At 43.2% G+C, this 26658-nt stretch overlaps 1 protein-coding gene across 3 annotated transcripts in view; it reads left to right on the top strand.

The window, feature by feature from the left end:
• The window catches only part of PAX3 (paired box 3), a gene marked incomplete at both ends in the record, with an annotated part of 75882 nt that overhangs the window by 24351 nt on the left and 24873 nt on the right, over positions 1-26658 (top strand). For 2 of the 3 annotated variants that reach the window (XM_082766796.1, XM_082766797.1), the window contains one exon: positions 25846-26051. In XM_082766796.1, the coding sequence (XP_082622922.1) occupies positions 25846-26051 (206 nt within the window). The remainder of the gene's footprint in view (positions 1-25845; positions 26052-26658) is intronic. The other variant, XM_082766798.1, reaches the window with a different exon arrangement.

The following is a 26658-nucleotide window of genomic DNA, read 5'->3' on the forward strand; positions in this document are numbered from 1 at the left end:
TTGGTGACATGTCCAGTAACTCCTGATCTAGCTTTGCATCTCATTTGCATAATACTTTACAGTCAGGGATTAAAATTTAGATATTTTACTGCATTTCTAGACTATGTGTGAAGTAATAAGAGTAATTTGTATTGAAGTAGTTCTCTACAGACTGAACACCATTGTACCCCTGGCCGAGAGAGGATAATTCCTGTGTATGGTGGTTATTTAAAGAATGTAATAATTGTGGCATTGGTGCGTGGGTAGATGTTTGGCTTGCGTTAGTTTTGACTTGACGTGTGCCAAAAAGTAGGATCTCAGCTCCTGCGGTGACTGAGTGGTGTCCATCTCATGGCTCCGAGTGGCCGTGGGGTCCCTGCTGGAGCTGGAGCTGGGCTGTGCCAGGCTCGGGGCCCTGGTGTCTGTATCTGAGCCCCAGCTGGGGGTGCTCGTCCACACCCTCTGCTCTGTGCCCTGAAGCACTGCTTTGCTTTTTCAAGCCCTGAACTTTCATGTCAATCCACAGCGTGATGTGCTGTCCCTGCAGCCTTGCTCTTCAATGCGCCGTGTGTGCACACCTGGGAAATATTCTCCCTTTTTATACACCACCTCCTCTCATGTATTTCTGAGCATCATGTGGTGCAGCTTCGCTTCCAATGCGATGCCAGGGCTGGCATTGCAGAGGAGTCAGATGTTTTGTGGTTTCTAGACGAGGAATTCAAACAGTGCAGTATGTCTTTCATTAGCAGTAATAGTGTAATCTAGCCCAACAAACAGAAATGTCTGTGTACATACAAAGGACAGTGAAATTAATAATTTGAAATACAAGAAATATAATGAGAATAAATTGGCAAATATTTGAAAAGTTTTAGAAAACATAATGCTTCTGAAACAGAAGAGCATGGGGAGTCAGAATGGCATAAACTTGGCATTATTTTGCACCTGCTGAAATAAATGTCAGAGTTAATGTAGATTTCTAGGATCACCACAACTACTGATAAAGTAGGATCCCAACTGGGCTAGTTCAAAAAATCACAAATGATTTTTTCAGTAACGTCATTAATTTAGGGCTGTAGCAGTTTTTTAGCAGTTTCCTGGCAGGTTGCTCCACACATGGGCTGTTCTGATAAAAGAAGCCATTTGCCTTTGCTGGTGCTGGCATGGAAGCTGCCCACGCGGTGTCTTCTGCCGCTCCTGCCTCTTCTGCAGCTGGCACCTTCCTGTGCTTCTGGCGCCTGCTTTCCGTGGCTGCGCTTCTTCCTCCGTTTCACCAATGAAAGGTGCTTTTCTGTTACCTGAGCTTCCAGCTGGATGTTGAAGGTCAAACTCCTTCATGTTTGGTGGGTAGTGGAGAGCCAGAGCCGGCAGCAGGGGCGGCTGGCTGCACAAGGCAGGAGCGGGCAGCAGCAGAGGGGTGAGAAATCCCGGGGAGCATCAGTAAGGCGAAGCCTCGTGACAGGTTGCACGCAGGGTTAGGCTTAAATGTATGCAATATTAATGAGGAAATCCTTTTTTTGAAGGGCTGGGGCTAAAAACGTGGGCCGTTTCTCTGGGTGCCTGTACCCCTGCAACCTTCTTAGTTATGGGAGATGGCGGCACAATTCCTGGCGTGAATGCACTTATAAGGCACTTTTACACTGTTACGAGTATGGCTAATCCTCTTTCATGGGGGGATAACTCTACTGCAATAAAACGACCTTGTATTTGTTAAGTAAGTTATTATTTCTGTGCAAAGAGAAGCCTGGGTCTATAAATAATAAGTCAGAATTTATAAAGAGGACACCTGTGAACTTCTTGTTGCTGTATACTTGCATTGTGACTGTAATTGCATTACAATGTACGTTAATGCTGCTCATTTTAATTTTATATTCTTGGTATTTTAAAGAGAAAATAGAAGACTCCATAGGTAGGATTAAGAAGCCGAGAACGTTTCCTTAGTGCAGCTTCATGGGTTTCAAATAAGCAAAACCAGCCAGTCAAGCAAACAAAATCCCCAAGTGCTGAAGTTTTCAAACAAAATATCAGAAACCTTTAGGCAATTAATAAAGCTGAACACTCACATTTTAACACAACACTGAATGCATTAGCAAAATGTAAATGAATAGATAATTTAAATATAAAGTTTTATTCCCCAGGCACTAAAATGCAAACAGCAGAAAAACATGGGCAGAGTTAACTTCCCGATTCCTTTTTCCTATTGCAAAGGCAGATAGATTCTTTCCTTTTTTATTTTTTTATGTCTTTTTTTTTTTTTTTTTTTTTTTTTTTCCTCATTACCTCTGGAAACAACTGCATTGAAACAATGTGTCTTTGGGCTGAGTCTAAGAGTGAAAGTTTAAGTGGAAAAAAAAAAAAAGGTTTTTCTTCTGTGAAAGAGAAGGGAGCCACGGCTCTGCTGATGGCCTTATTAACACAATAGGGTGCTGGCTGGTTTTTAACACGTTCAGCCATATTAACTTATTTTCTGTCGTCGGGATGTTGTTTTTATTTGTTTACTCTTGTTTGTTTGAACTAATCGCCACTTAAGCAAAAGTCTCCCTGCCTGCCCTGCCTCCTTCGCGGAGCATTTAGCCGTGGTGACCAGTCAGGCATAAAAACGTGCTTATCTGCAAATGAATGGCAGCTCTTTGCTTCATTAAAGCCTCTTTCTCTTTTGGCACTCGCATTGTGACCCTTTGATATTAATTCAAAGGGCAATTAAAGAATGCGGCCCATCTTTGAAGTAAAGCATTCAGGGCAAGGAATGGGATGAACCTGGGACTCTGATGGACTGTGCGCATTCAACGGGCCTTTTCAAGGCAGTTTGAAGTGACTCAAAGAAAATGGGCAGGAGAAGGTCAAAGAGAAAAAAGGGGCTAAAGAAACAGTCTGTATTTGTTCGAAGTATTAGCCAAGCAAACTGCAAATAGCAACAAAATGAAACAGTTAATAGAGCAGCCAGACAGAGGCATGTCAATCACTTAACTTGAACAGCATTGGGCTAACCAAGGCTTCAGTCCACTGTGTTATCTAATTATCTTGGGAAAGCCAGTAGCTGGAAGTAATGGTATTGTATTTCTTTCTGCTTACTGCTCAGAAAAGGTGATAAATACTCACTGCTTCATAATTATTCAGCGTATATACATAAAGAGCGGTGGGTTGGTGGATTGTAGGCAAGCTGCTCGTCGAAAACCAACAAAAAACCCTTCGCGATTAACCTGGGGTGCAGAATGTGTGCATTAGCATGTTTAAAAATCGTGTAAGGGTTTGCATATGTAGCAAACGAAGGCATGCATGGTTTCCTCTGGAACAAACCTTAAAGACAAACACATTTACAAACCTAGGAGAGTAGTTTTCTCTTTCCCCCAAATATAGTTTTAAACCACATATAATGTTAAGGGTCAGACTTTAAACCACAATAAACAATGAGATTAAGAGCTGAGACTGCAACTCTCCTTACTTAACATATGCTCTCGTACCTAAGCGCCGTAGCACACATGGTATGAGATTCCTGCCTTATTTTGCCCTAACAGGGTAAATTAAGGACAAAGTTTCAGATTTTCCTTACAATTTTCTTTGTATTGTTGGTTAAATTATCCCCATGGGGCTTAATTTTCCACTGGCCTGAATTTACGCATACAAAACAAATACACTATTTTATTTGCACAAATGGTTGTGCCCATAAACAGGCATATTTTAAGGTCCTGGCATAAGAGAAGATTCCTGAGTTTATCTTCATAGTTGCATTAAATTGTCGTCGTTATTGAAACAAGGAAATAATACTGAATTTGCAATGTGAGAGAAGCGGTCTAGTCTTGATCCAGCTAATGCAGAGAACTGTGTAATAACAGACACATGGGAAGAAGTGTGTGGTGAGAACCATCTTGAAATACATACAGTTTTACAACATTACTTAACTACTTGTATCTTTTTTTTTTAATGCATAATGGGTTTTAGTTGGAAAGAGCGGCCCATTGATTTGTACGGGCAAAATCTGCGGAAAGACTTTGCGTCAGGCGTGAGCTTCCTGCTGTGATCACCTTTGCATAAAAGTAACTTCAGCCACCAGCACAGTGTTCTTCTGTGAAACCCCGCTCCCGTTAATAAGCCCTCGGCTGTGTTACAAGGTTGGGTGGTACTCGCGGATTCATTGGTATAACAGGGTAAGGAATTCGTTGCAAAAAAAAAAGCTCTGCACACATAAAATGGACAATATACAATATGACTTAACGCATGTTAAAAAAAATACTTCATCAACAGCTGGGAATGGTTTACTGTGGGGGAGAAGGAAGAAATCGTTTTTTGTCGCTGTTGTTGAGAAAACAAAAGCATTGGCATAGTCAATTAAAAATCACTTTTGTTGAGATCTTGCATGCTAAATTTTAACCAGAGGGACTTTTTCCTGGCTACGTTGCACCCTCCTTTGAACTTCAGTCTAACAAATAATCTAGAAGAGTATTCAGTGCGGTTGTGCTTGTATGAAGGGTTCTGCCACCGTACAAGAAGAAACGTCAACTCTTCTTTTATGGTGTCCACTGTATTTTTATTAAAGGAGGAGAAAAGAGGAATTCCTGTGCATGTCAGCCACAGCACAGTTTCAAAGCTACATATTAATAGAAAAAAATGGCATTATATGAACACTTCACTGTCTAAGAATTCCAGCTGGAATAACTGTACAGAACCATTGACCTCTTTCATATTTTGTATGGCTCCCTCCTGGTGTCTATAGGGTTTTATCTACAGTCTATTGAAGTTAAACCCATTAATTGATTTTGTTTGGTTTTGAAAGAGTTTGTACCCAGACCCCTTAGAGGGGAATGTTGCTAGTATTAAAGCCTGATGAGGATAAGGCTTTATGAGGACTGATGTTTATATCAGGAGTGATTAAATATTGCTAAAGCAGCTGAGAATAGAGAGGATTTCTAGAAAGGGCAAAAAAGCTCAGCTGATGCAAGCTGCCTTGACTCCTAAATCCAGCAGGGCTTGGACCAAATGAATGCCATGGCAATTCTGTTCCATGTAGATTGCCACCTGCTCCAGCTTCACTGTCTCTCATTTTTGATTTCAAGCTGTTTCCAAATACTATCTAAATTACTTTCTGCTGCAAGGGGAAAATGCTCAGTTCCAGCTCCCTAATAGGAGCTGTGTTTGCAAGGAGGGTTCGTGCACGTCCCAGAGGGGCTGTTCATTATGTTGTTTGGTAGCATACCAGCTTAATAGGCTCTGCTGATTTCAAATTTGGAGCGAAGGACTGAAAAAGGAAGCAATAGTTTTCACATTGTGAAAGGAGTGAAGAAAAGAAGGCTGGATGGAGTCAGCTGAGCTGGGCTGTAAGGGAATTGTCTCATTATCCAAAGTGTAAAAGCTATTTTAGGGAGGTGCCATCACACCCCTGTGTGCAGTTGTGCCAGGTCCATGCCCAGCACAAAGCCTGCTGAGCTCTGGGCCAGCTGTGTGCTGGTGTGGCTGGGGTCAGTCACCGAGCTGAGATGGCCTGCTCTCAACTGAGTGGGAAGGTTACTTCATTTCTCAGAGCTGTGGGTTTGACCAAAGCCCAGGTAATTCCATGAGGAATCTGAAGGGAGAGCTTTCTAAGGCAGTTTTTGTCCATTTTTCTATCTTTTCCATGTCATGAGACGAACAAGAGCTGAAGTATTGGAGGAAAAGGGGAGCAAAGGGTCCATCTCTGCTTATCTTCTCCAGGGATCTCCACCAGGGAGCTTTTGCTCTTTCCTGACCTGTGCAGTGGCAGGAGCATGAGGAATATCTCCCCTTTTCTTTTTCTTTCCCCTGCTGTGGCTGGGAGATCAGTTACTGTGAAAGAGCCCTGTGGCAAACAGAAACCATTACTGTAAAATCCCGTGGTGTGCATTGTCTTGTTTGAACATACAAAAGCAAACTTGTTTAACTATCCTCTAACTGACTAACACTTCAGTCTTACTCTGAATTTCTCACCTGGCTTTTCCACCACCTTTTGCCCCCAGATGGGGTTTCCTCCACCTGCTGGAGCAAGGAGTGGAACCCGAGTGTGTCCCCTCCAGATGAACTCCTTCCTTTCCCTGTTGTGCCATGGCCTGGTGTATCCCTGCCCTGAGCTTTCTCCAGTGAAGAGTTACTAGTTGGTCATACGTGTAGATTTTTTTTTTTTTTTTTAAAGCAGACCTTATTTTTTAACTGCATTTTCTTGGTGCTTTCGGGAAATATTGTTGCTTACCAAGAAAACAGAGCAGCTCTAAGAATATAACATCATAATTGCTGAGGCTGTACTGCATTTTATGAACAAAAATAAAGGCTAGTTGCTTCGTTTTGCTAAAACCCCTCATTTGCTGTGTCCCAGTGCTCCTTGAGACTGGAGGCCTTTTATTTGATGGTGTTCCTTACCAGACGCTGATTGCTATAATGCTATGTGTGCAACGTACACTTGATACATCATCTAAGCGCTGGAAAGCGTTCGTTCTCTTTGTGCGATCTCTCAGTCCTGATGTAAACCAGGCAGAAGTGCAGCAATTCCTGCCATAATGTAACATGATTCCAGGAATTAGAAATTTCCATCTCGGAATGTACCAGGAAGCGGCAGCGTGCCTCGGCTGGTGGGGATGGGCTGGCGGCAGGCTCCAGCCCTCTTTTAGCACACCAAGTGTGTGTGTATCTGCTAACAGCGAGGGTACAGCAGGCATGAACGTGCACATATGTATAATTACAAAAATAAATATGTGCTTCTCTGCGTCTACGCAAAAATTAAATTTCTCCTTTCAAGAAGCGAGTCCAAAAATCTGAAGCCTTGGCTCGAAGTTGGCACTGCCTGCCTGAGCCGAGGGGCTGGATCCTGCTGCTGCGGGAGCTGTTTTGCCACCAGCTTTCGTGGCTCCTGGATTGCAGCTGGAGAGTGCTGTGAAGTTATCCAAAAAGAGTTGTGAGACTGCAGAAATTCACAGATAAATCTGAAAAGCAGTGCACAAAAGGAAGCTTTTTAGAATATATTATTGTTCTTGGGGCGCTTTTTTTGAAGTTTTGAGGCACTTGGGTACTACTGGCAGTCTTACAAAGCTTGAAAACAAAGGATTAAACTCTGAAGGAGTATCCTTAGCTATTTTCTGTAGGTTAGAAAACCACTAAATGAAATAAGCATCTGTTATAACCAAATTCAAATGAGAACAAGTTAAAAAGACAAGAGAAAGGCTTAATAAAACATGACCAAAATTAATTATTACTAGAAAATAAGTTTTTTCCACTTACAAACAATTGCCGGGGCTTAGGAATCAAGTCTGGGGTCAAAGGGTCTTGATGGCCAAGTCAAAGGGCACCCAGAGATGTATATTAATGCATGTCAGCTTCTAGATCCTGGAGTCAAGCAGTAGTTCATAAAAGAAACAAGGCATCTTAAGAAGAAGTGTTATTAGCAAACATCAGGTCAAAGTTTATCTTTGGGTCAGTGTGTACCGGAGGGTCACCCATTCACTTGCCAAATGCAGGCCTTATCCGTAAAGCTGCCTCAGTGCAAGGTGTTGAGGGAAAATAGAAATATCTTAAGATTATTAAGATTAAACTGCAGAAACCAGGTAATTTCTCAGAATGCTTTGCAAGATTGAGACTTACATTGAGGGATCCTTAATGGAGAAAAGGAAAATGGAGAGTGAATTTAAAATATTTTTGTTTGTTTTGTTTCTACCATTTTTAGTCGTAAGCTAAACCAGACTTTTGTTTGGAAGTACAGGATTCTCTGCAATGTCTTTGCACTCTATCCTGAGTCAGAGCCGGTACTCTCGGGGAAAGACGTGGCTTTCTTTTGAAAGAACCCGTGCAGCCAATGTCAGCCCCTTTGATGTGGAGGTATTGTAAATCTTTCCACGTGATTCTTCCTGGAAGCCATGCATTTCCTAAGAAGCGTGTTGACCAGTTCATCCCATTTACAACGCCACCGCTGCCGCTCTGCTTTCTCCTCTTCCCACCGCCTTGGGTGTGGGAACCCCGGCGCCCAGGGCAGCCGCGGCCAGGGGCGCAGCGCGACGCAGCCTGGAGGAATGCTCCCGCTGTGCCGGCGCACACAAAGGCTGCCTGCTCGCTTTGACAAGCCCATGCTGCAGAAAATCCTGGCGATCTTTTGTGCTTCGTGGTGTAGACTCAGTTTAGTTCCACGCTAAGATGCTCCCCCATTGAACCAAGTGGGGGGAAAAAATGTGGAATACGCTTCTTTTAAATACTGTTATTCTGGTGCCTTTAGCAGGCAATTTGCCTGGCTTGCTGAAGAGATCAATTTGAATGTTGCGACTCTGGTTATGCTTTAAAGGGGAAGAGAAGAGCATAGCTGTAGGAATAAATATGATTGTTTGTTAAACCGCATTATGTTTGCAGTGAATAGCGATTAAAATACAATGTGCAATGGTAACCGGGTGTTTCTGAGAGCCAATGTGACAAGAAGCAATAGAAATGTGATTTTTTACTTACATAGTGTGAGTGTTGTAGCCCTGGATTGTGCATTTAGTACGTAACGTTGTGCACGGAAAAGTCCTGAGCTCCAAAGACATCGATTAGCCCAGTGGAAAGCCCCGACGTGCTTGTGAGAACAGCAATGTGTTTGCTGCTCTTCTGAGCGGTAGCACCAGAATGGTTCCAGGCTCTTAATGAAGCCTTTTGGTACTTCTTGCTTTTTGGATTTTGTGTCAGTAAAGTATAGGAGGAAAGTCACAAGAAAAAAGCTTGAGCCATAACAGACAAGCTTCAAATTTTATTTTATTTTTTTTTAGATGAAGTATGTTTCCTGTCGCGCCCTGGCAGTTGGACAAAGCAGACTTTTCTTGGGAGCACATGATGTCTGCTAGGAGAGGTTTCCTGACTCCGACTGGAATTCCTGGTTAGAAGTAGAGGGAGAATGTGCCTGTCCTCTCTGACATAAATAGGGCAGATCCCTGCCTTCAGGAGTGCTCCCATGGCCCCAGGGAAAAGCTGTAACTGGACATCCCTGGGTCCTCTCGAGTTCCTCTGCCTCGGCTGTGTGGCTGCCATCTGTTGGGCACTGGGGCGTTCGCCTGCAGTGTGGGGGAGTCAAGCTCAGATGCTTGGGTTTGGGGGAGAGGAATGTAGACTGTTTGTTTGCTTGTTTGCTTTTTGGTGGTAGTGGGGAGCTGGGTTGGGTTTTGTTCTGTTTGTTTCTAAGCACTCGTTGGACCTTTCTGACAGTGGAAATGGAGAAGGAGCTACTGCGGGGCAGGCAAGTGCTCATCCCCGCTCTCAGACCGTCCAGCGCACAGTCAGTCTCCGCTCCAAGCCATCCTGAATGGCTGCCACGGCCACGTGCCTGTCCCTCCGCAGAGAGATGCTTCCCTCTTTCCATTTTTCGTGAAAGGCTTTAACAAGATTTTATTTTTCCGCTAGCATGGGATGGGGGAGGAAGGGGGGAGAAAGCTTGGAAGGAGAAATGTGAAACGAGGAGAAGGGGAAATATTCCTGTCCTCACCAAGCTGCAACCATGGTCTGAAAGCATGAAATGACATGAATTAGAAACATACCCAAATGACAGAGCAGCCGAACCTTTGCTGGTATAATCTGTCATGGCTCCACTGAAGTTAATTTGAAAGTCTGTCTGTTCCTAAATAGGTGCAAAGGCCTTCCAATGAATTGTGTGTTACCATAGGAAATCATATTAAAGGGAATGGCATTTTAGGAGTCTGTAAGTCTTCACTTTTAATGGTAGCTGCATTGAGTTTGATATAAACACTCAAAAGAACTTGCAGGATTGTCTTTAACTTTGTTTGTGAGAATAGCCATGCTGCTAAACTGAGTTTAAGCCTTGTAAAATAGTTTGCACTAGAGCTGGGTCCTGATGGAGCTCTGCTGATCGCTGGTGGTGGAGAGCTCAGCCCAATTTTGGGGAAAAAAAAAAAAAAAAAAAAAAGCTGCAGGTGGGGCACAGCATTCAAGAGGCCAGTTTGGGGTGGGAGGGTGTTCAGCGTGTTGGTGGACTCGAAGGCTGAGGAGGAGGAGGGTGGGAAACTTGGTTCCTTCTGGCACTCAGAAGGATCAAATATGCTTCTAATTCTCTCTCCCTACGTGTTGCAATAACAAACTAAGCCCTGGGATTTATCAGAAAAGAGCTAGGACCTTATCTTGCTCCTAATGAAGCCAATGGCAACATTAGTTTACTGCAAGATGATGCCCACTAATGTAATAAACAATTACTTTAAAAGAGGAAAACAACTGAATGCCAATTAAGACAAGCATCAGAATGACAGTGTTCCATTTTTCCACTGTACAGAGAATAATTTATGGCCAAAGGATTACTTTTGAAATTGTTTTGAATTCTGCCCTTTAACTTATTAAATGAATCCTTCTTAGGAACTTGATTGCTAATTCACTTTAATTTAAAAAAGCCCCACTGTCTTCTTTGGATGTAGGCAGAGCCCTCAGGGGTCTATAAAACTGTCAATATGGCTGTTAATTTGGGTTTTCTTTTTTCCTTATGGCTGCAAGCTTAATTGTAAGAGCTGGGAAGATGCCATGGTTTTGGTTTGCACAGGCTCAAACAGTGTCTTAGGGGTTTCAGAGCCCTCCACAAGTCATGGGGACCCTCCTGCTGCTGCTGCCACCATGTCAAGTTGGAAAAGCTGCAAAAATTTGGGGAGGAGCAGGGGGTTGCTGGTCCCACCTGGTTTTCATGCTGGAATTGGAGGTGGACAAGAACGAAGTGCCTTAGTCCAAACATCCCTCAGCTTTGGGTGGGTCTGGATCCAGATCAGAATCTGAACTTTTTGTGCCTCAGGCTCATCTCTAATTGAAGCCATACAAAACCACACATTTCACATGACTTTGATGCAAAACCATAAATAGGCCCATTTTTTATTCAAAACAAAGTCCAGGCTTGCTTAAAAAGATCACAAGCCTTCTGCTGAACCTTGATGGTCCCAGGTTGTAATGAAAATTCAAGTCTTAAACGTAATAGAGTTCCTGGAGGGAAAGATGCTTCTTTTCGTCACGGTAAATGTGACTGCTCTGAGACAGGCAATGGTGCCCACTCACTGCAAGTTATCTCAGAAGATGGTCCAGACTCTTCCTCACACAGGCTCTGACTCAAGTTATTTTTCTTGTTTTAGATTCTGATCAAAATTTCCAATGGTGCAATAATAGCATGAAGATTTTAGCAATGCAAATTTGCTACTTCAGCAGAATAATGTGATGGTTAGCAACTCTAATGGCAGATGGAAGCTTTTCTTTGGAGATCACGACCTGAGCTCTTGCTGTGAAGTTATTCACTCCACATATTGGCTAACCTGTCTGTATACGATGATGTAAGTTAGACTCAAGTGAACATCGACCAGAGCATAGGCTGGGTCAAAGTTTGTTTGAAGGGTACTATTTGGTAACTGCCTTTAGACCAGGATTTGGAAAATCTAACATGAATAAAGCACTTGTCACTGAAAACCTCAGAAACATTTCCAGGGCATCTGTTGCTGGGCCATTTATTGTCGTTTCTATTGCTGTGGTAAGCAGGAGCCCTACTCACAGCCTGCTGCTGTGCTGGGAGCTGAACAAGGCGGAAAGGCCCTGCTGGTGTAGGCACACGGTGCTCCACAAGTGCTTAGACTTCAAAGCAGGGGTGGAGGCTTCTGGGCTCTGATCGGAGCGGGCTCAGCCTGCTGGTACCCGTGCTGCAGCACAGACGTTTCTAAGCTGTGACAGCAACAAAGGCTCTATTTGATCCTATCAAATTAAATGTCTGTCCCGACGGTGAGCGCTTTTGGCCTCTGCTGTGAGCCCAAAGATGCATTATATGCTACCAGGGACAGAAACACTGATCACCTGGCCAACAGTGGGTGAATGCAAAATGTCTTCATATGCAGACCTCGCAGGATAGCGCTCCTGCACTTGTGGTTTGTGCTCCCTGTTGGCAGCATTAAACCTGGGGCCCTGCATCTTGTTCCCCTGCTTATCTAATAATAAAAAGGAAGCCACTTGGAAAAGCTGCAAAAAGCTCATGCCGTAGTTGGTCTGGTTTCCTTTGCAGACGCAGGAGGCTGGCTTGTTCTGTTCTGTCTCTTCCCCACTGTGCAGAGTTTGCTCTGGCAGGCTCCCCCTGCACATTGGTGGCATCTGTCAGGCCCCATCGCTGGGCTCTGTCTGGCCATATTGCAGGCCAAGGTTTGACTTCCTAATCTGCATTTAACGCTTTGATGTGGCTCTCAGCAGGGCTTGACCAAAGCAGGCAGAGAATTGCATCTCACAATCCTGAGGGTGTGAATTGGGGGAAAAACTAACATTTTCAGCTTGCGGTCAAATAAACTTAAACAGGGCTTGAATTTTGTTGAAATTCAGTGGGTGTTGAATACTTGTCTTTTTTTAAGCTTCTTAGAAAATCCCACCAAAATACATACTGCTGGGTACACATAAGTAGGAGGGAGCAGCCTATGCTACTGGTTGCGCTCCTTGCAGTACTCATCCCGGGGGACTTTCTGTTTCAGGTTTGACTTCATGATTAGATGTGCCTCTTACGTAGCCCAACCCAGGCTCCCACTGGAGGACCTGTTTCTGTCCGCCTAGGAAAGCTCTCTCATCACATATTTTCTTATGGAGCTATTAAGGCTTTTACTTTTGGTGTTAGGGAGCATCCAGCATCACATGTATGAGTTCTGCAAGCTGCGGTGCTTGCAGTCATGTACGAGTGGAACAAATAGGGATTTCAGTTCAGTGGTGCCATAGCACTGGAAGGCAAGATGAAGCAGGAGACAGAACTTTTATAGCTAGATAGTTGATATAAAGCTTTTCCCAGATCTTTTTTCATCTCTTCCCCTCCCCCTGTAATGTTGAGGACCTGTGGGAAACTGAGAGAACCTTAAAATAGATGCTATCAATTAACCCTACAGCCTAGCAATTGAAGATAGCTGATTTTACAGAGATCAAAGATTGTAGCTATGAAACTAGGCATTTTAACAACTTTTCTGAATTCATGCATTTACATCTTGGCAACTTTGTGGGATTTTTTTTTTTTTTTTTAAATATAGCAAAACTGTTTGGGGCCATTTTCACTTTTATATCATAGGATTTATGCTTTTTCTGGAGGTTAAAACCATCAGCTGTAATTAAGCCATTGATTTGTCAGTGTGTAGAAGATCATCTACCAGTGAGCTCCTCTTCATGGTCCAGAAAACAACACAGGTTGTTTCATTGGATTCCCAGCTGGAGGAAAAAATAAATAAAATGAAATTAAAGGACATATACCCTGTGTCTTGTGTGAATGGAAAACTCCTGATACATGAGGGTGATGAAGGGCTAGCAAGGATATGTAAGTCATGTTTAAGGTACATGCTCTCCATTTAGATGATCGAGTTAATTTGTTGTTCAAACTCTGGGTGCCTATGCTGCAGGGATACTGCGTGCAATGTGTGCAGATCAGCGCTGCCTTGGGCTGTGTCCTTGGGTTATAAATGATCCTACAGCACACGTCTGCCTTTGTGAAATTAAAACTGCCTTTTTTTCTCTCCTAGTTTTTGTACTAGGTGATTGCTACCATTGGCCTTAACAGAAGGTGTATGTTGTCTTTGTACGTTTGTTTGCAGATTATGCACTGTTGTGTGCTGTGTTGCATGTTCGTACTCTGTATGTAAGGTGTTCCAGTTGTATGTTTTGGCCATCGATATGTCGAGGATATGTGTAGCATGTTTTGTGATACTGGTCTCTGGAAACTAACTGAGGTAGTGTGAGAACAGAACCACGGAACACAATCAGGAGAAGTTAGTGAGGACTGGGGATCTGGCACCTTGGGTTGCACATCTTGGGTGTTGGACCTGGGCGGTTGTAATTGTAGGTGGGGGTGCAGGAGTTCTACCAGCCTGAGGTGTAGCAGAGGTGTAGTACTTACTGTATCTATACGGCTTCGCGCTTGCTGATAAATACAGGATAGATCAGATAAACGGCCCAAAGCAGCCTCAAATTCATGAGACTATTAGAAACTGAACCACTGTCTAAGCCCCAGTCTAATATTTTATCCCTCTGCTCAGGCTTTTCAGTATTCCTATTTATTTAAAGGCTTATCTAACACTTTTGAGGAAAATCGCTGGATCTTCTTGTATTCCACTGTTTGGCACCAAGGCAGAGAAAGCTGAGAAATAGACAACATACTTATAGCAACTTAAGCTCTGTAATTTCAATTACTTAAAATAAGAACAAAACAAAAAAGCAGCCTAGAAAACTCTTGTCGTAGCCCTTTGCCAAAAGCCACGCAGTAGCTGGGGCTGACCCTGCCTCGGCTGCCCAGGCAGTGCAGCAGCAGGTGGGGCAGCTCCTGGGGGAGTTGTATTTTGTAATACACAGAAGGCAATTCCCAGTCCCCAAGATGGGGGAGGCCTTATTTGTTGTTTAATTTGCTCAGTTTGACTTAATTTGTTTAATTTACACCTTTCTGGGAAATGTTTTGCAGTCAATTTTTCTCCAGACCTGCTTAAAATCATAGTTCTATTTACACAGCTAAGAAAATACTGAGTGCCATGGTGAAGTCTGCTATAATTATATACTGAAGGCAATAGTTGGACGATTTATATGGGCTTAGTAATGCAAGTTTTAAGTTGTGCTCTGTGCATGCTGTGGATTGCATGCCTATCAACACACACGTTTTGTGTCTAATTGTTTTAAACCTCTGTTAATGTCAGAGTCATAAAAGGGGACTTGATGTCAATTAAAGCTTTATCTCATTTTGATTCCTGAACAAATATTCCTTCAAAGTAAGTTATATTGGAGGAGGAAGAAGAAAGAAACGAGAGATCATAATTTTAGTGTCCGTGCAAAGCCTGCAGGACACACCAGCAGGCATTCTGCTGCTTCAGTCTTTGTTTTACGCCAACGGAGGAATCTTTAAGAAAAGCCAGCATGTTTATCTCGCAGGCTTGGTGCAGTTATTTTTTCAGTTTCTGGGGCTGCTAATAATTCAGAGAGACAGTTATAAATTTATTGTTTATATCTGTAGGGGTTTCAAAGCAGATGATGTAAGTGTGAATATGTTTAGTCAAATAATTCTTGACATCTCTGCCATTAGGCATTCACCAGTGACCATCATTCTTGGAGGTTTTCAAGAGCGTTTATCAGCATCTGTCAACAAGTAGTAAATGAGGCCAAATGTATGGCAATTAAATATGTCTGTGGCAGAGAATGGATCATGAGTGACTCCCAGCTGGACAACTCTTCCAGCATGGTGTATCGGTCCCGTCCACTGACTGTGCTGAGGTTGGCTGATATTGGGCTTTGCTCCGTATTTTGGTTTGTTTGAAAAAGTGTGGGGTTAGAAAAAGCGTGGGGTTTGTCTTGGAAATTAAGCTCTCCATATTTCTTTTGAACAAATAGCAAGCTGTATACCTTCCTTCATTACCAACAAATTGAAGTGCTAATCTTTTATAGCACCGTGCACGTGCAAATATATTTTTTTTAATCACCTAGATTTCAGTTGTCTCAATGCCTGCCTTAGAAGATGTCTTGCTTTGATTTGTCTTGTCCATTCAGTGTCTGTGTGATGGCAACAGTAAGGTCAGGGGGCATCATCTGCAAGCTGTGATGGCTGCTGTGAGGTTTGTCTGCTTGCACACCCAACCAGAGCGGTCTTGGTTGTGTGTAGGTGTTGCCTGGTGAGCTTCCAGGTGACAGTCAGTGGGAAGGATAATTGAAGGATGACACTCACTGGCACACGTGCTCCATGGGGCAAGAGAACAGGAGAATCTGCAGGTGTCTGACTTTTGCATGGCCCCAACTTAATTACTGTAGCAGCATCATAGGGTGTGTAATGAATGCAACGAGACTGATCCAGGGAGTCTGCTGCACCACTGAGTCCTTCACCTCCATGCTGGCAGCCAAGGTAGGAACAGGGAATGAAAAGGTCAGGAAGCAGCACAAGGGGGTGCTGAGCACCCTACTGCTACCCTATTGTAACAGTGAAAAGGGTCATTTCATCCCAAATACTGGAACAACCATAAGAGTAGAGGCTGTCTTTGGCCAGTGAGACAGGAGGGTTCAGTACCCAGGTCCGTGAGGGATGATGTTGGATTTTGCATTCAGCACCTCAATTCTTACGTAGCTGTTACAGACAGATTTGGCTGGAAAAGAGGCATTTGGCAGTGGTAGGTGGTACATTGGAAAATGAATTACAGGAATAGATCTAGCGAAAGGAGTAATTTTTTATCTATCTATTAAAGTCTAGAAAACAACAACAAAAATATTAGCAGTTTTGGATTGCTGCCACAAAATATAGCAAACTTTTTGCAAAGTAAAGCAATTTTTTGAGGAAACTGAGTCCTCAACGACAAAATCCAAAATTGTTTAAAAGAAAAAAATTGGCCATCCCAAGCCCTGAGAGTGATAGACCTGATCGTACATGTATAATTCAATCCAGTTCTGCAGTAGGTAAAAGTCTTAAGGTGTGAGTGGCTGCAGCTGTGGATTTAAGAAGAGATCATAGCTTTGATTTCCCATAGAGACTTGAGAGGACTGTGGTGTTGACAAGGAGCTGAAACTACCTACAGCTTGCTCTGTCAGTGCTGTTTCAGATCAAGGATGGTTTTAATACAGGTATTAGAGCTAGTTAAAAGGTACAGAAAATGTATTAAATGTATTAAAACATTCTCTTTTTTTTTTTTTTTTTACTGTAAATATTAATATTTTCAGTATTTTCTTTCAAAATGTTTCAGTTGTGTTAAAGTTGGGTAAAGCCCAGTGAAGCAATGCATAGCTATTTTTGAAAAAAGCTCATAAATCTTTTTTGTCTTGATGTGCCCAGTAAGTTTGATAACTTAAGGGATTTTGGTTATGTGTGTTGTTTTCCTTCTTTCCTTCTTTCCTTCTTTCCTTCTTTCCTTCTTTCCTTCTTTCCTTCTTTCCTTCTTTCCTTCTTTCCTTCTTTCCTTTCTTTCCTTTCTTTCTTTCTTTTTCTTTTTTTTTCCTTTTCAAGAAATTAAATCAAATATAGCTTATAGATTTTTTTTTTCCTTCTAAGAATCCATGCTGCCTATGTAGTGAGAGATTGCTGACAGCTTAATTATTTGCCTTGCTTTAACTCTCTAATAGAGTCTCGTTATTTATCTAGAGACTCCTTCATTTGCTTTATTTCATTTCTCAGCTGACAAATTCCATCTCCCAGGATACTCAATGTTTTCAGTCTTAATTGGTTACCAATCAGCTCTTCCATCAGCTGATACCAGCTTGAAGGCTTGTTGCCAGTCCCTTCTTAGTATGTTCTGTGAATTGTGCAAGAGAGATTTATCTTTCCTCTCAAGTCTTCCTGTGTTTTAAAGTATTGCCTAAAATTCCAATTTTCTCAGAGCTTGTTGAGATTGACCCTCATTTGGATTTGAGTTTTAGTTCCCTTCACCTTCTCATAAATTTTGTAAATTTAGGAGGCAAAATTGTTCTTTCATGTTGAGCCCTGTGGAAAATTTTCCTTGAAATCTCACTGTGATTTTTGAGAGAAGACAAGATGTTGCAATACTTAAACACAAGGTTGATGTTCTCAGTGTTACCATGGATGCTCCCCATAGGAAGGATTGGAAAAGCCCCCAGATGTAGGCACTCATGAGCTCCTGGCAAAAGTCAATGGGATGTGTTTGTGATGCCTCTTCATGCTTGCAGAAGTCCCTCCTCTCACAGTCAATAGGATGTATTCAGATGTGGTCTGGAGTGACTCAGAGCCCAGTGACAGTGAGAACATCAGTCTGTCCCAGGGCACTTTATAACACCCGGGGCCCTCACAGTGCCTGCTCTCTGCATGAACTTCTTCCCTGGGATCTGCAAAGATGCACATGAGATTGAGCAAGGGCCAAATCTTGCCTGGATCCAACTTTGCTCTTTCACCAGTGGAAACACCAAAGTAGTCCTTTAAGGCTGGTGGATAGGAACTGTGCTCAGCCAGCAAGGCAGTCTGTTTTTTTGGGGGGGCTGTTGGAGCAGCTGAATACTTATTTAGTTGTGAATCTTGAGCTCACCCTGGTGTGGACACCAGCCTCCAAAACCACAGGGAAAGGCCCCACAGGCTGCACCAGTTTTATCCCAAACTGTATTATTTTTTGTTTTGGGTAGTGTGTGTAGAGCTGGCTGAGGGTCTGGCTTGCCTTGGCCTCAGTCAGGAGGGGAGGACTGGATTTTGTGCCCTCCCTTAGCAGGTGTTATGGGCTAGGAACTCACTAGCATTAGACAGTGAGCTCACATGTGTGCATGCTGCCTGTGCAATAACAGCCCCTGAGTGTTAACGGCAGTTCCTTTATGCTTAGTGTGCAGCAGAAAATAGTAATAATTTCCCATGCACATTTACAGCAGTGAAACTTCAGAGCAGGATCGGACCCACGTGCAAAGATGCCAAGTACTTTAATGTTACTTGTATCAACAAAACAAATCTCTTAGAAGAGGAGGTGGGGGAATAAGAAGAGATTTTTGTAGCTGTTGTATTTGCTGTTTCCTCTTCCCTTCCTTTCACTCTAGAAATTCCTTATCCTTTCATGCACAGTTGAGAATTAGCCATTTATTCTTAGTGCTGGCGATGCAGTCTTTGATATTTAAAATGGAATGTGTTCCTTTTTGATGCTCTGTGGTTTTGAATGAAGTACATGCTAGCAGATTAATGGTGCAGAACAGTTATATACTGGCCATTTTTTTTTCCTTTCCATATTATTTCATCATTCAAAAAAATTTATTTATTTATTTTTTTAGGGACTGTAAATTAACTATTGTTTGTGTGGTAAAATTGTTTTCACAGTGTTGTCATTCTCTTCTAAGTTGAAATCGTTGAATAGCTATGAGCTGTCACATTTTTTGTAAGTTATAACTGCATCAAGCTGTGCTGACAAAATGTCCCTGCATAACTGTTAATATGCATTGTCATTTTAAGCATGAAAACAGTTTAGCTAATGATTTATCTCTTATAATGCAGCACTCGGGGCAGCTGTATGATTTGTCTCTTTAGCAAGTCAAGTAATTTCTTTAACAAAATGTTAAGCACAGATGGGCCATAGGCTGTCAGTTAACCATTATTGTGCATGCATCTGCTTGCCTTCAATGCACTGTTTTATGTATTCAGCCACTTACTTAGGCACTGCTCTCTGAAAAGCGGAACCTACTCTGATTGGCAAATAAAATGTTCATTTGTCTCTTCTTCCTATTGTTTTGTTTTGGTAACACATGTCAGCAGCTCAATTACCCAGTTCATTAACAGCTCCCAATGGACATGATGGCCAACCCATGATAAGGAGGGCGATTGTGGCACATATGGTCAATAATAGCCTGTCTCTTGGTAATTGTAAATAAAAGTCACTGTTGGCCATTTCCTTTTACTGCAGCTACTGTTTTCCTTTTCACTTCGCTGTACAAAGCACATTTCTCAATGTGAATCAGACCAACCAAAATAAAAATACCATCCACTCCTCTCCACAACCTCACTTATATCGCTGCTATGGCTGTTTTTGCCTTTCTTTGCTGACTTTTCAGCTTGCAGCTCACGGGAGATGCAGTCGCTCTTTGCCAATTCTGTTAACCGATTAATTACTCTTATTAATCAGTTTACTTAAACAGCAACATATTTTCTTCCCATTTCTCTCATTCTCTCAGTGAAGACTTTTGTAAAGTGCCTGTGGAGTTTAAAAAAGCCATTTACAATGTTTTTGTAAGCATGCCCTTTGCAAATAGCAGCGGTTTTCAAAGGGGGAATTGAAGTGTGACTTAATCCTTGTTAGATGAGTGAAATTCATGTCTAGAGCAGAGGGCTGCTTTTGGGTTTCGTTTCTTGTTTTTAAATATATCATAGTCAAAATGCCAGTAAAACAGGTTAAAAGAAATTTTACTACTTATTAGAGTTTCACATCTTATCAAGTATTCTGTCACTTTCTAGCAAGACTGAGAATTGTTTCTCACACACTTTCTGATTCTAAATTTTCACTTTTTTAACAGGGAACTTTTAGTAGCATTAGCATATTTATCTTAACCACACTGAAGTCTTTTGTGTCTTCTTGTTTTGTTCATTGTTTTTTAAAATTTGCTTTTCAGTCAAAGCAGAGCAGTTAACTCTAACTGCTAGCAAATTCCGACTGCTAACAAATTCTGGTCTATGACCTATTAGGGTGAAATTTAGGGTGCTGAATCTCCCAGTGAACTGGATAAAATTGCAGCTTGGGATCCTGGAAAACTTGCCAAAAGTGCTTAGGGGGGGACCACTGCAACCCTCAGTTTCAGGGTGCTTTTTTAGTCATAGGAACTTGCTTGATCTTGGATAATGGGTTCGGCAGCTGAGGGTCCAAAACAGCTCGCAGGTGTCCGGACGGTGACCGCAGGTCTCCAACACCCGTCCCCGCTGCCGGCCGTGTTCGCAGCAGGCCTGCAGCCTCCACCCGGGGCAGCGGGCACCCGGGGAGTTGTTGCGTGTCAGGCTTTATTTGTCCGGGTTTGATCAGCGTGGGGCTGGCAGGCTCTGCTCTGCCTGGTGGCCCCTTGCTGTGGCGGGGAGGAGGCAGAGGGAGCTTGGCGTCGCCTTTCAGCGGAAAGCAGAGGGCCGCCGTGCTGGCAGAGAGGCGGTTGCTTGACTCCGGAGCCTTAATTTTATTTTGTATGCAAATACAAACCTGCCCCTAAACTGGGAGGGAGGGATGGCGGGGAGGGGGGGAAGGAGGATGCTGGTAGGAAGTAAAGATGCAGTTTTATTCTCTTGTGGACTTTACTCTGAGGAAAGAAAGGTGTGTTTCTGGTCCAGCAGCTGCTGGAGTGCCCGATGCCGAAATCCTTCCCCAGCTCAAGTGCGGGTCTGAGCACTGGGGGCTTCTGCGGGGAGCACCAGGGTGAGCCTTTCAGCCTGACCTCCCGATGGCTTCCCCCTTCTCCATCCCTTTCCCTTCCAGTTCCTCAGCCACACCACTCGTGCCGTGTCCAGGCCCCGATGCGGTCAGGGGTCTCGCGGGGCTGCCTCCAGGTGCCGTTTTGGGGCTGGGGAGTGTGGATTAACCCCTGCTGTGCGTCCCCTTCCCCCGGCCGCCCTGCCCGGCCCCCCGCCCGCCCCCGCCCGCCTCCTTTGTGCCGCCCGCATCCTGCCAGGCAGGTGTCAGAGCCCTGAATGCGGGCTAGGGCCCTGCTGATGGATACCACAGATGGAGCGTGGAAATCGGCAGAATGGGCCTCAGCCACAGGCCATTTCTTAGGACCCAACAAAAGCCTCCAAATAAGTCAACAAAAATCCCAAAGATCACAAAGAGAAAGTGTCATTTGTCATTTGCCGCGGGTCCCTGTGGGGGCGGCGGCCCTGCCGCGTTCCTCCTCGCCTGCACCCGAGCCGACACGACGGAGGTCACCCGCGTCCCCTCCCTCCCACCCGCATGGCAGCCACGGGTCCCCACGAGCCCTGCCATGAGCCCTGCCACCGGCACGGGACGAGGCGCTGGGAGGGCGGCCTGTGGGGTGAGGGAACGCTGTGTCAACGGAGGAAGGCCAGCAAAGTGGCCAGCAGCCACCCTGCTCTCGTGACTCATTATCCAGTCTTGTTCTAGCAAGACCTGTGGCTAGTCAGAATTCATCTAGCGGCTGCCCTGCTTTAGAAGAAAAGGCTGTGGAAAAAAAATAAAATAATAAAAATTAAACACTTTTAAGGTGCCCAAAAGGCTGCCAGAGAAGCTGTGCCTTCACAGGTCGCAGGAAGGTTGGGTTTGTGGTGTGCGGTGTGCTGCATCCATATGTATGGCTTTTAAATGGTTGTCATGTTTTTGTTATTTAATTATTCAAATGAAATGTCTTGCTGAGAGGAAAAACAATCCAGGGAATGACCTCTTGTGTGTTATTTTGTTGCTCAGTTTTTGCCCCGACACGTCTATTTACAGTGTTTGGAAAACCGATAATTGCAGAATTCCACGTGACCAAACGCCTGTGAAGCTGAGCAGGGACTTCTTCGAGTTGTAGTGCTAACTGGGATGCAGCCTCTCCTCAGGCCACCAGACAGGTCACGAGGGGCCAAGGGACAAATAATTGCTCTTTAATGCTGTAATTCCTTCTTTAATTAAACTTCATGGCTCAGCTACTGGCGGTGCTTTTGGCTGCCGCTCCCATTTTGCTTGGTGTGGTGAGGAGGGAAGCTGCGAGCCCCGTGCACGGTGAGTCTCCTTGTTTCCCATTTATAGCCTGCAGGGCTGGAGTACTGGGATCATTAGCACAAACGTAAAGGCTAGTGATATGTGTGATGTGGGTCTGTGGAGGTGGTGGAGAAGGAAATAACCCAGCTAAAATCTGACCACTTTTTCCTATGCTGAACGGTGTCTTATTAGACCATGGAAGTCGGTGCATCTATTAGAGAGATGCTGCTTAGCAAAAGAGATGTACACCCTGGCTACAGAACAGATGTAAAATAATTACTGCTGTTTTACAGGCTGAGGTGTGTCCAATTTGTGTGCTCAGCCAATACTCTGATAGGCTTCTCACCTATATAAAATTTTAATAACAGTAAGCAAAGATGAGGATAAAAACGTCCCTGGAACTAATCCTTGTTAAAAACACTTAATAGCAAATAAAAATAGTGTAGTCTGTCACACAGACATGTAACTATCATTTGAGCTTACATTTGTCTGATTTTTAATATCATGGATCAGACAAGACAAAGGAACTCAGTGTTTTCAATAAAGCTGCTCGTGGTAGCCAGGTCTGGTAAAGGGTAATACTGATGAAATCAGAGGGATATGAAAGCCATTTAATTTGATATGCATTTTCTCCCTACTTTAGTTTTTATTACTTTATCTCTAAATGTTAGCATCTGTGTAAGACACATTGTCTGGCTCTTGGATACTTTGCTCAGTGTTTTCTGACTGGTTTATCTTTGTCCGTTTCATATACTGCTTAATGAAATGTAAAGCTAAAATGAAATCAAGTCAGTGTTTTGTTCTCATTGCTGCAGGAATACAGGGTGCAGGGAAACATCACAAGATTTTGCTATGTCTTCATAAAACATTTTTAGAAAGATCATTATAGGCCTCCTGACACCCAGTCAGCGAGGGCATTCAGGTCAGAAATGTGGCAATAAATATCCACTCTAAGCTGCACAGTTTAAGCTGGCTCTTTACAGGCACGTATGTAGGTGCCTGACAAAGTCCCCCCATGCACCCTGCTGTGACCGAGCAGCATCTCACCCTGGACTGGGGGGGGCTGTGCGGGGCCCATGCTGCAGGCTGTGGTGCTTCCCCATCCCCCATAAAAACCCCTGCGGTGTGAGCGCTGCTCCAGGTCAGGGTGCTCAGCGCCACGTCTTTGCATCTTTGCTCCGCCGTCGGGGTTGTGCCTGCCTTCAGGCAATCTGCTCTGCAGAGAACTTTCAGAAGTACAGTGCCCCACTGCTCCAGCTTGCCTCAAGTCTGCTTTTCAAAAAACGAGCAGGAGCAGAACAAAACCTAGAGGAGCCCTTGCTTGACCCAGGCGGTAAGGGTAGAAGAGAGTGATGTAGCTGCGTGTGGGTGCCATAGGTATCTGAGGCTAACGTGGGGAAATGATTGAAAAAAAAAAAAGCCCTGTATTTTTTTTATGTTTAATTGTATTTTTGAACACCAGTATGAAGCTATCATGTAGCTTGGCAGTTGGAGGAAAGCAGGTGCCACTGATTCACTTGGGTTGGGGCTCCAACTGAGACTTGGGATTTGTCACCAACTTCTTGTGTTATCTTTATTTTGGGATACCCTAGGATTGCTTGTTTCGTAAGGCATGAACTTGAACTACTTGGGACAGGATGCTTGTACTGATTCCCCTTTGTCATCAGGGACAATATTCTCCAGAACAGCTAAATCCAGTCTTACTTGGGGCAAAACTTTTGCACAAGCAGGAGTCTGAGAGATGGATGTTCTCACAGTGCATTTATGTTGAGCTCTGTGGGAGTTTCTCCTGATGTCCTGCATATGTTGGGTCCAAAATATTTATGGTGTCTGGACAATGAAGATATCTTTCACATAAGAGCCTCTTGGCTAGAGTAATTACACTTTTTTTTTTTTTCTTTTTTACGCAGAAATCCATAAACTCTTCAGCTGAGCTGCTTATAAAAGAACTTTGTCTTTCTCATGCTGCAGGACTAAATAAACAGATTAGGTGTATTTATTAGTTCAAACAGCTTGAGTGAAATTGGAAATGTAAGATAGCTAGTGCTGAAGAAGGTGGGGGGTTTTAGCTGCAGCTTGAGGAAGAGTGATTTCTGTTCTGGCTTTGTGTTCTCAGCTACTTTCAAATAAATCAAGTTAAGAAGATTATTTTAAATCAATGTCTGTATCAATAATTTATTTGGAATTATTGAAGCAGTAGAAGCAATGATTGCATTTCAACAGAACAAGCAGTTTCAGCATCGCTGGGGAGTGTCTGCCCTCTTTAGGTGGTTTCCCTTGAAGTCTTGGGGAAGAAGGGGAACGCTTGTTGCCTGGGACAGCAGCAGATGCAAGTGAAGACTGGCTTTGAAAACCTGTTTGTTTGTTTTTTTTTTGTTTGTTTGTTTTTGTTTTTGTTTTTTTTGGTTCATTATGGCTTGCTGGGGAAAGAAAATGTGGTTGGGTACTGTAAGAGTCTTTGCTGCCTTCACAGCTGTAGCTATGGGTTTAGCCCAGCCGGGCTGTAGCTGGAGTGCATTCAATTACCAGGGAGCACAGCCTGAAGCTCTCGTGGGCACTGAGATCGCTCCACGACTTCTCCTGTAAGGCTGGAGAGTTGTCCTCCAGCTCACAGCATGGGCTGGGAAGGAGGTCCTGAGAACCAGAAGCATATCACAGGGGATGTTTCTTTATGATTTTCCTTAAGCACCTGCTTGGGGCACGGTGCGAGGGACCTGTGGTCCAACACTGGGAGGCTGGTCTGCATGCACATCCCGTGAGCCATCAGCACCCACCTGCATCCGTCTGTAGCCACGGTCTATTCTGGAAAGCCTCCCTAGGCTTTCCAGAAAGATTTCTTGAGAAATCATGAAAAGATTTCATGAGAAATCATGAAATGTTAGGGGAAGGAGGCGATGCAGCCTGTTCTGTATTTCAGTTCTGGTTGTCACACATGTGATACGCTAGTATCTCCTTGCATTAGCGACTGGAAGAGTTGAGTCAAAACAAATTATTGCTCTGAGCTATTTTTACAGGAATTCTCTGTACACCATGTCTTTTTTTTTTTTTTTTTTTTTTTTAATTAACACTTTTCTGGACTGTTCAGAGGTTGTTAGGCGGTCCTAAGACAGGCAAGTAAGTTGCGAGAGAAGGAACATTTAAATATCCATTAAACATGGAATTCAGAATATAGGATAAATACTACACAAGCCATAAAGTGAATATAATTGAAGAAACCAATTCTCCTAAATTCGAATATTATGTAGTAGAATATTATATTCAATGCTTCTTCAAAGTGTGATGTTGTAATCACTTCCATAACCATTTCAGCAGTAAGGTTTCACTGCTGGATCTATAGGGAAAGTCACACGCACGTGCATCCACAGTGTCAGACCGTTTAAGTTACAGCACGCACACCGGTGTGACAGATATTTGCATTTGTTTAGCAGTTAAGGGAAAAGAAGGAGGCTGTATCATTTGGATCTAAGCAGAACTACTTATGGTTTTAAGCACTTGGAAACCATTGGAAGAGTTAAAGCAAATCGAATAATTTGTCCATTCATTCAGAGAGATTTCTAGAGGTCCTTGAAGAATCTTGGGTCGGAAAAATGTGATAAACTCATATCTGAACTTCTGATAATTCTTTTTGTTTGAGCACGTTTGCACAGTGGAACATTTAACTCTGATTTGTTTCTCACTTTTTGCGGTTTTGAAGTTTGCCACTCAGTTCTGAGTCATGGGAAGAAAAAACAGCTTTTCCACATAAGAAGATTTCATAAAATCTTTTGATTTTTTTTTTCCCTCAACTAAAGATAATTTATTATTATTTTTTTTAATTTCTTTTGAGCATCAGCACCCCAGTCTGATGAAGGCTCTGACATCGATTCTGAACCAGACTTACCTTTAAAAAGAAAGCAGCGTCGTAGCAGGACAACCTTCACAGCAGAGCAACTGGAAGAGCTGGAAAGAGCTTTTGAGAGGACACACTACCCTGACATTTATACTCGGGAAGAACTTGCGCAAAGAGCCAAACTCACGGAGGCTCGAGTTCAGGTATGTATTTAAAAGCTGCCTAACAAGGGGAATTTCCTTTCCTATTAGCATGGCAGTCCTTTTATATTTTCACACGATCCTGTTCTAAATTAAAAGGAAAACCTGAAGCCACGTTGTTTACAACCTTAGGGGTTTCTACATCTGTACATGGACAGTGATTTTCCAACTTTGTAAAACAACTGCTTTGAAAAACATTTTTTTGTGTGTGTTTTCCCCAGTAATTGTTCCATACCTACCATAAATACAATACTGAGTCTTTAGAGAAGAAGGTCTATTATCCCAGTTTGTTTATTTTATGCATTTGACAGCACTCTGCATATAATCAGTTCAGCTGTTGTGCCAGTTTATAGTTGTTTAACTGATTTCATCTGTTGTTGTTTGGGTCTTTCAGGCATTAACAGAGGAGAGAAAAACATTTTAAAAAGGACAATGTGTTTATAGAGCCGTGCAAGTGAGCAGAATAACTAGTGCAGTATCTATAGTTTACATTTAGGTTAGCTTTTGAAGTTGATTCAAACCTTGTAATATCTCTTTTATCCCCACTGTCAGTTTAATTCAAAACAAAATAAACCCTCAAATAACTGTTAGGTCTTCACAACTTCATGTA

The sequence above is a fragment of the Aythya marila genome, assembly GCF_965140915.1.
Source record: "Aythya marila genome assembly, chromosome: 9".
In the NCBI taxonomy this organism is placed as follows: domain Eukaryota; kingdom Metazoa; phylum Chordata; class Aves; order Anseriformes; family Anatidae; genus Aythya; species Aythya marila.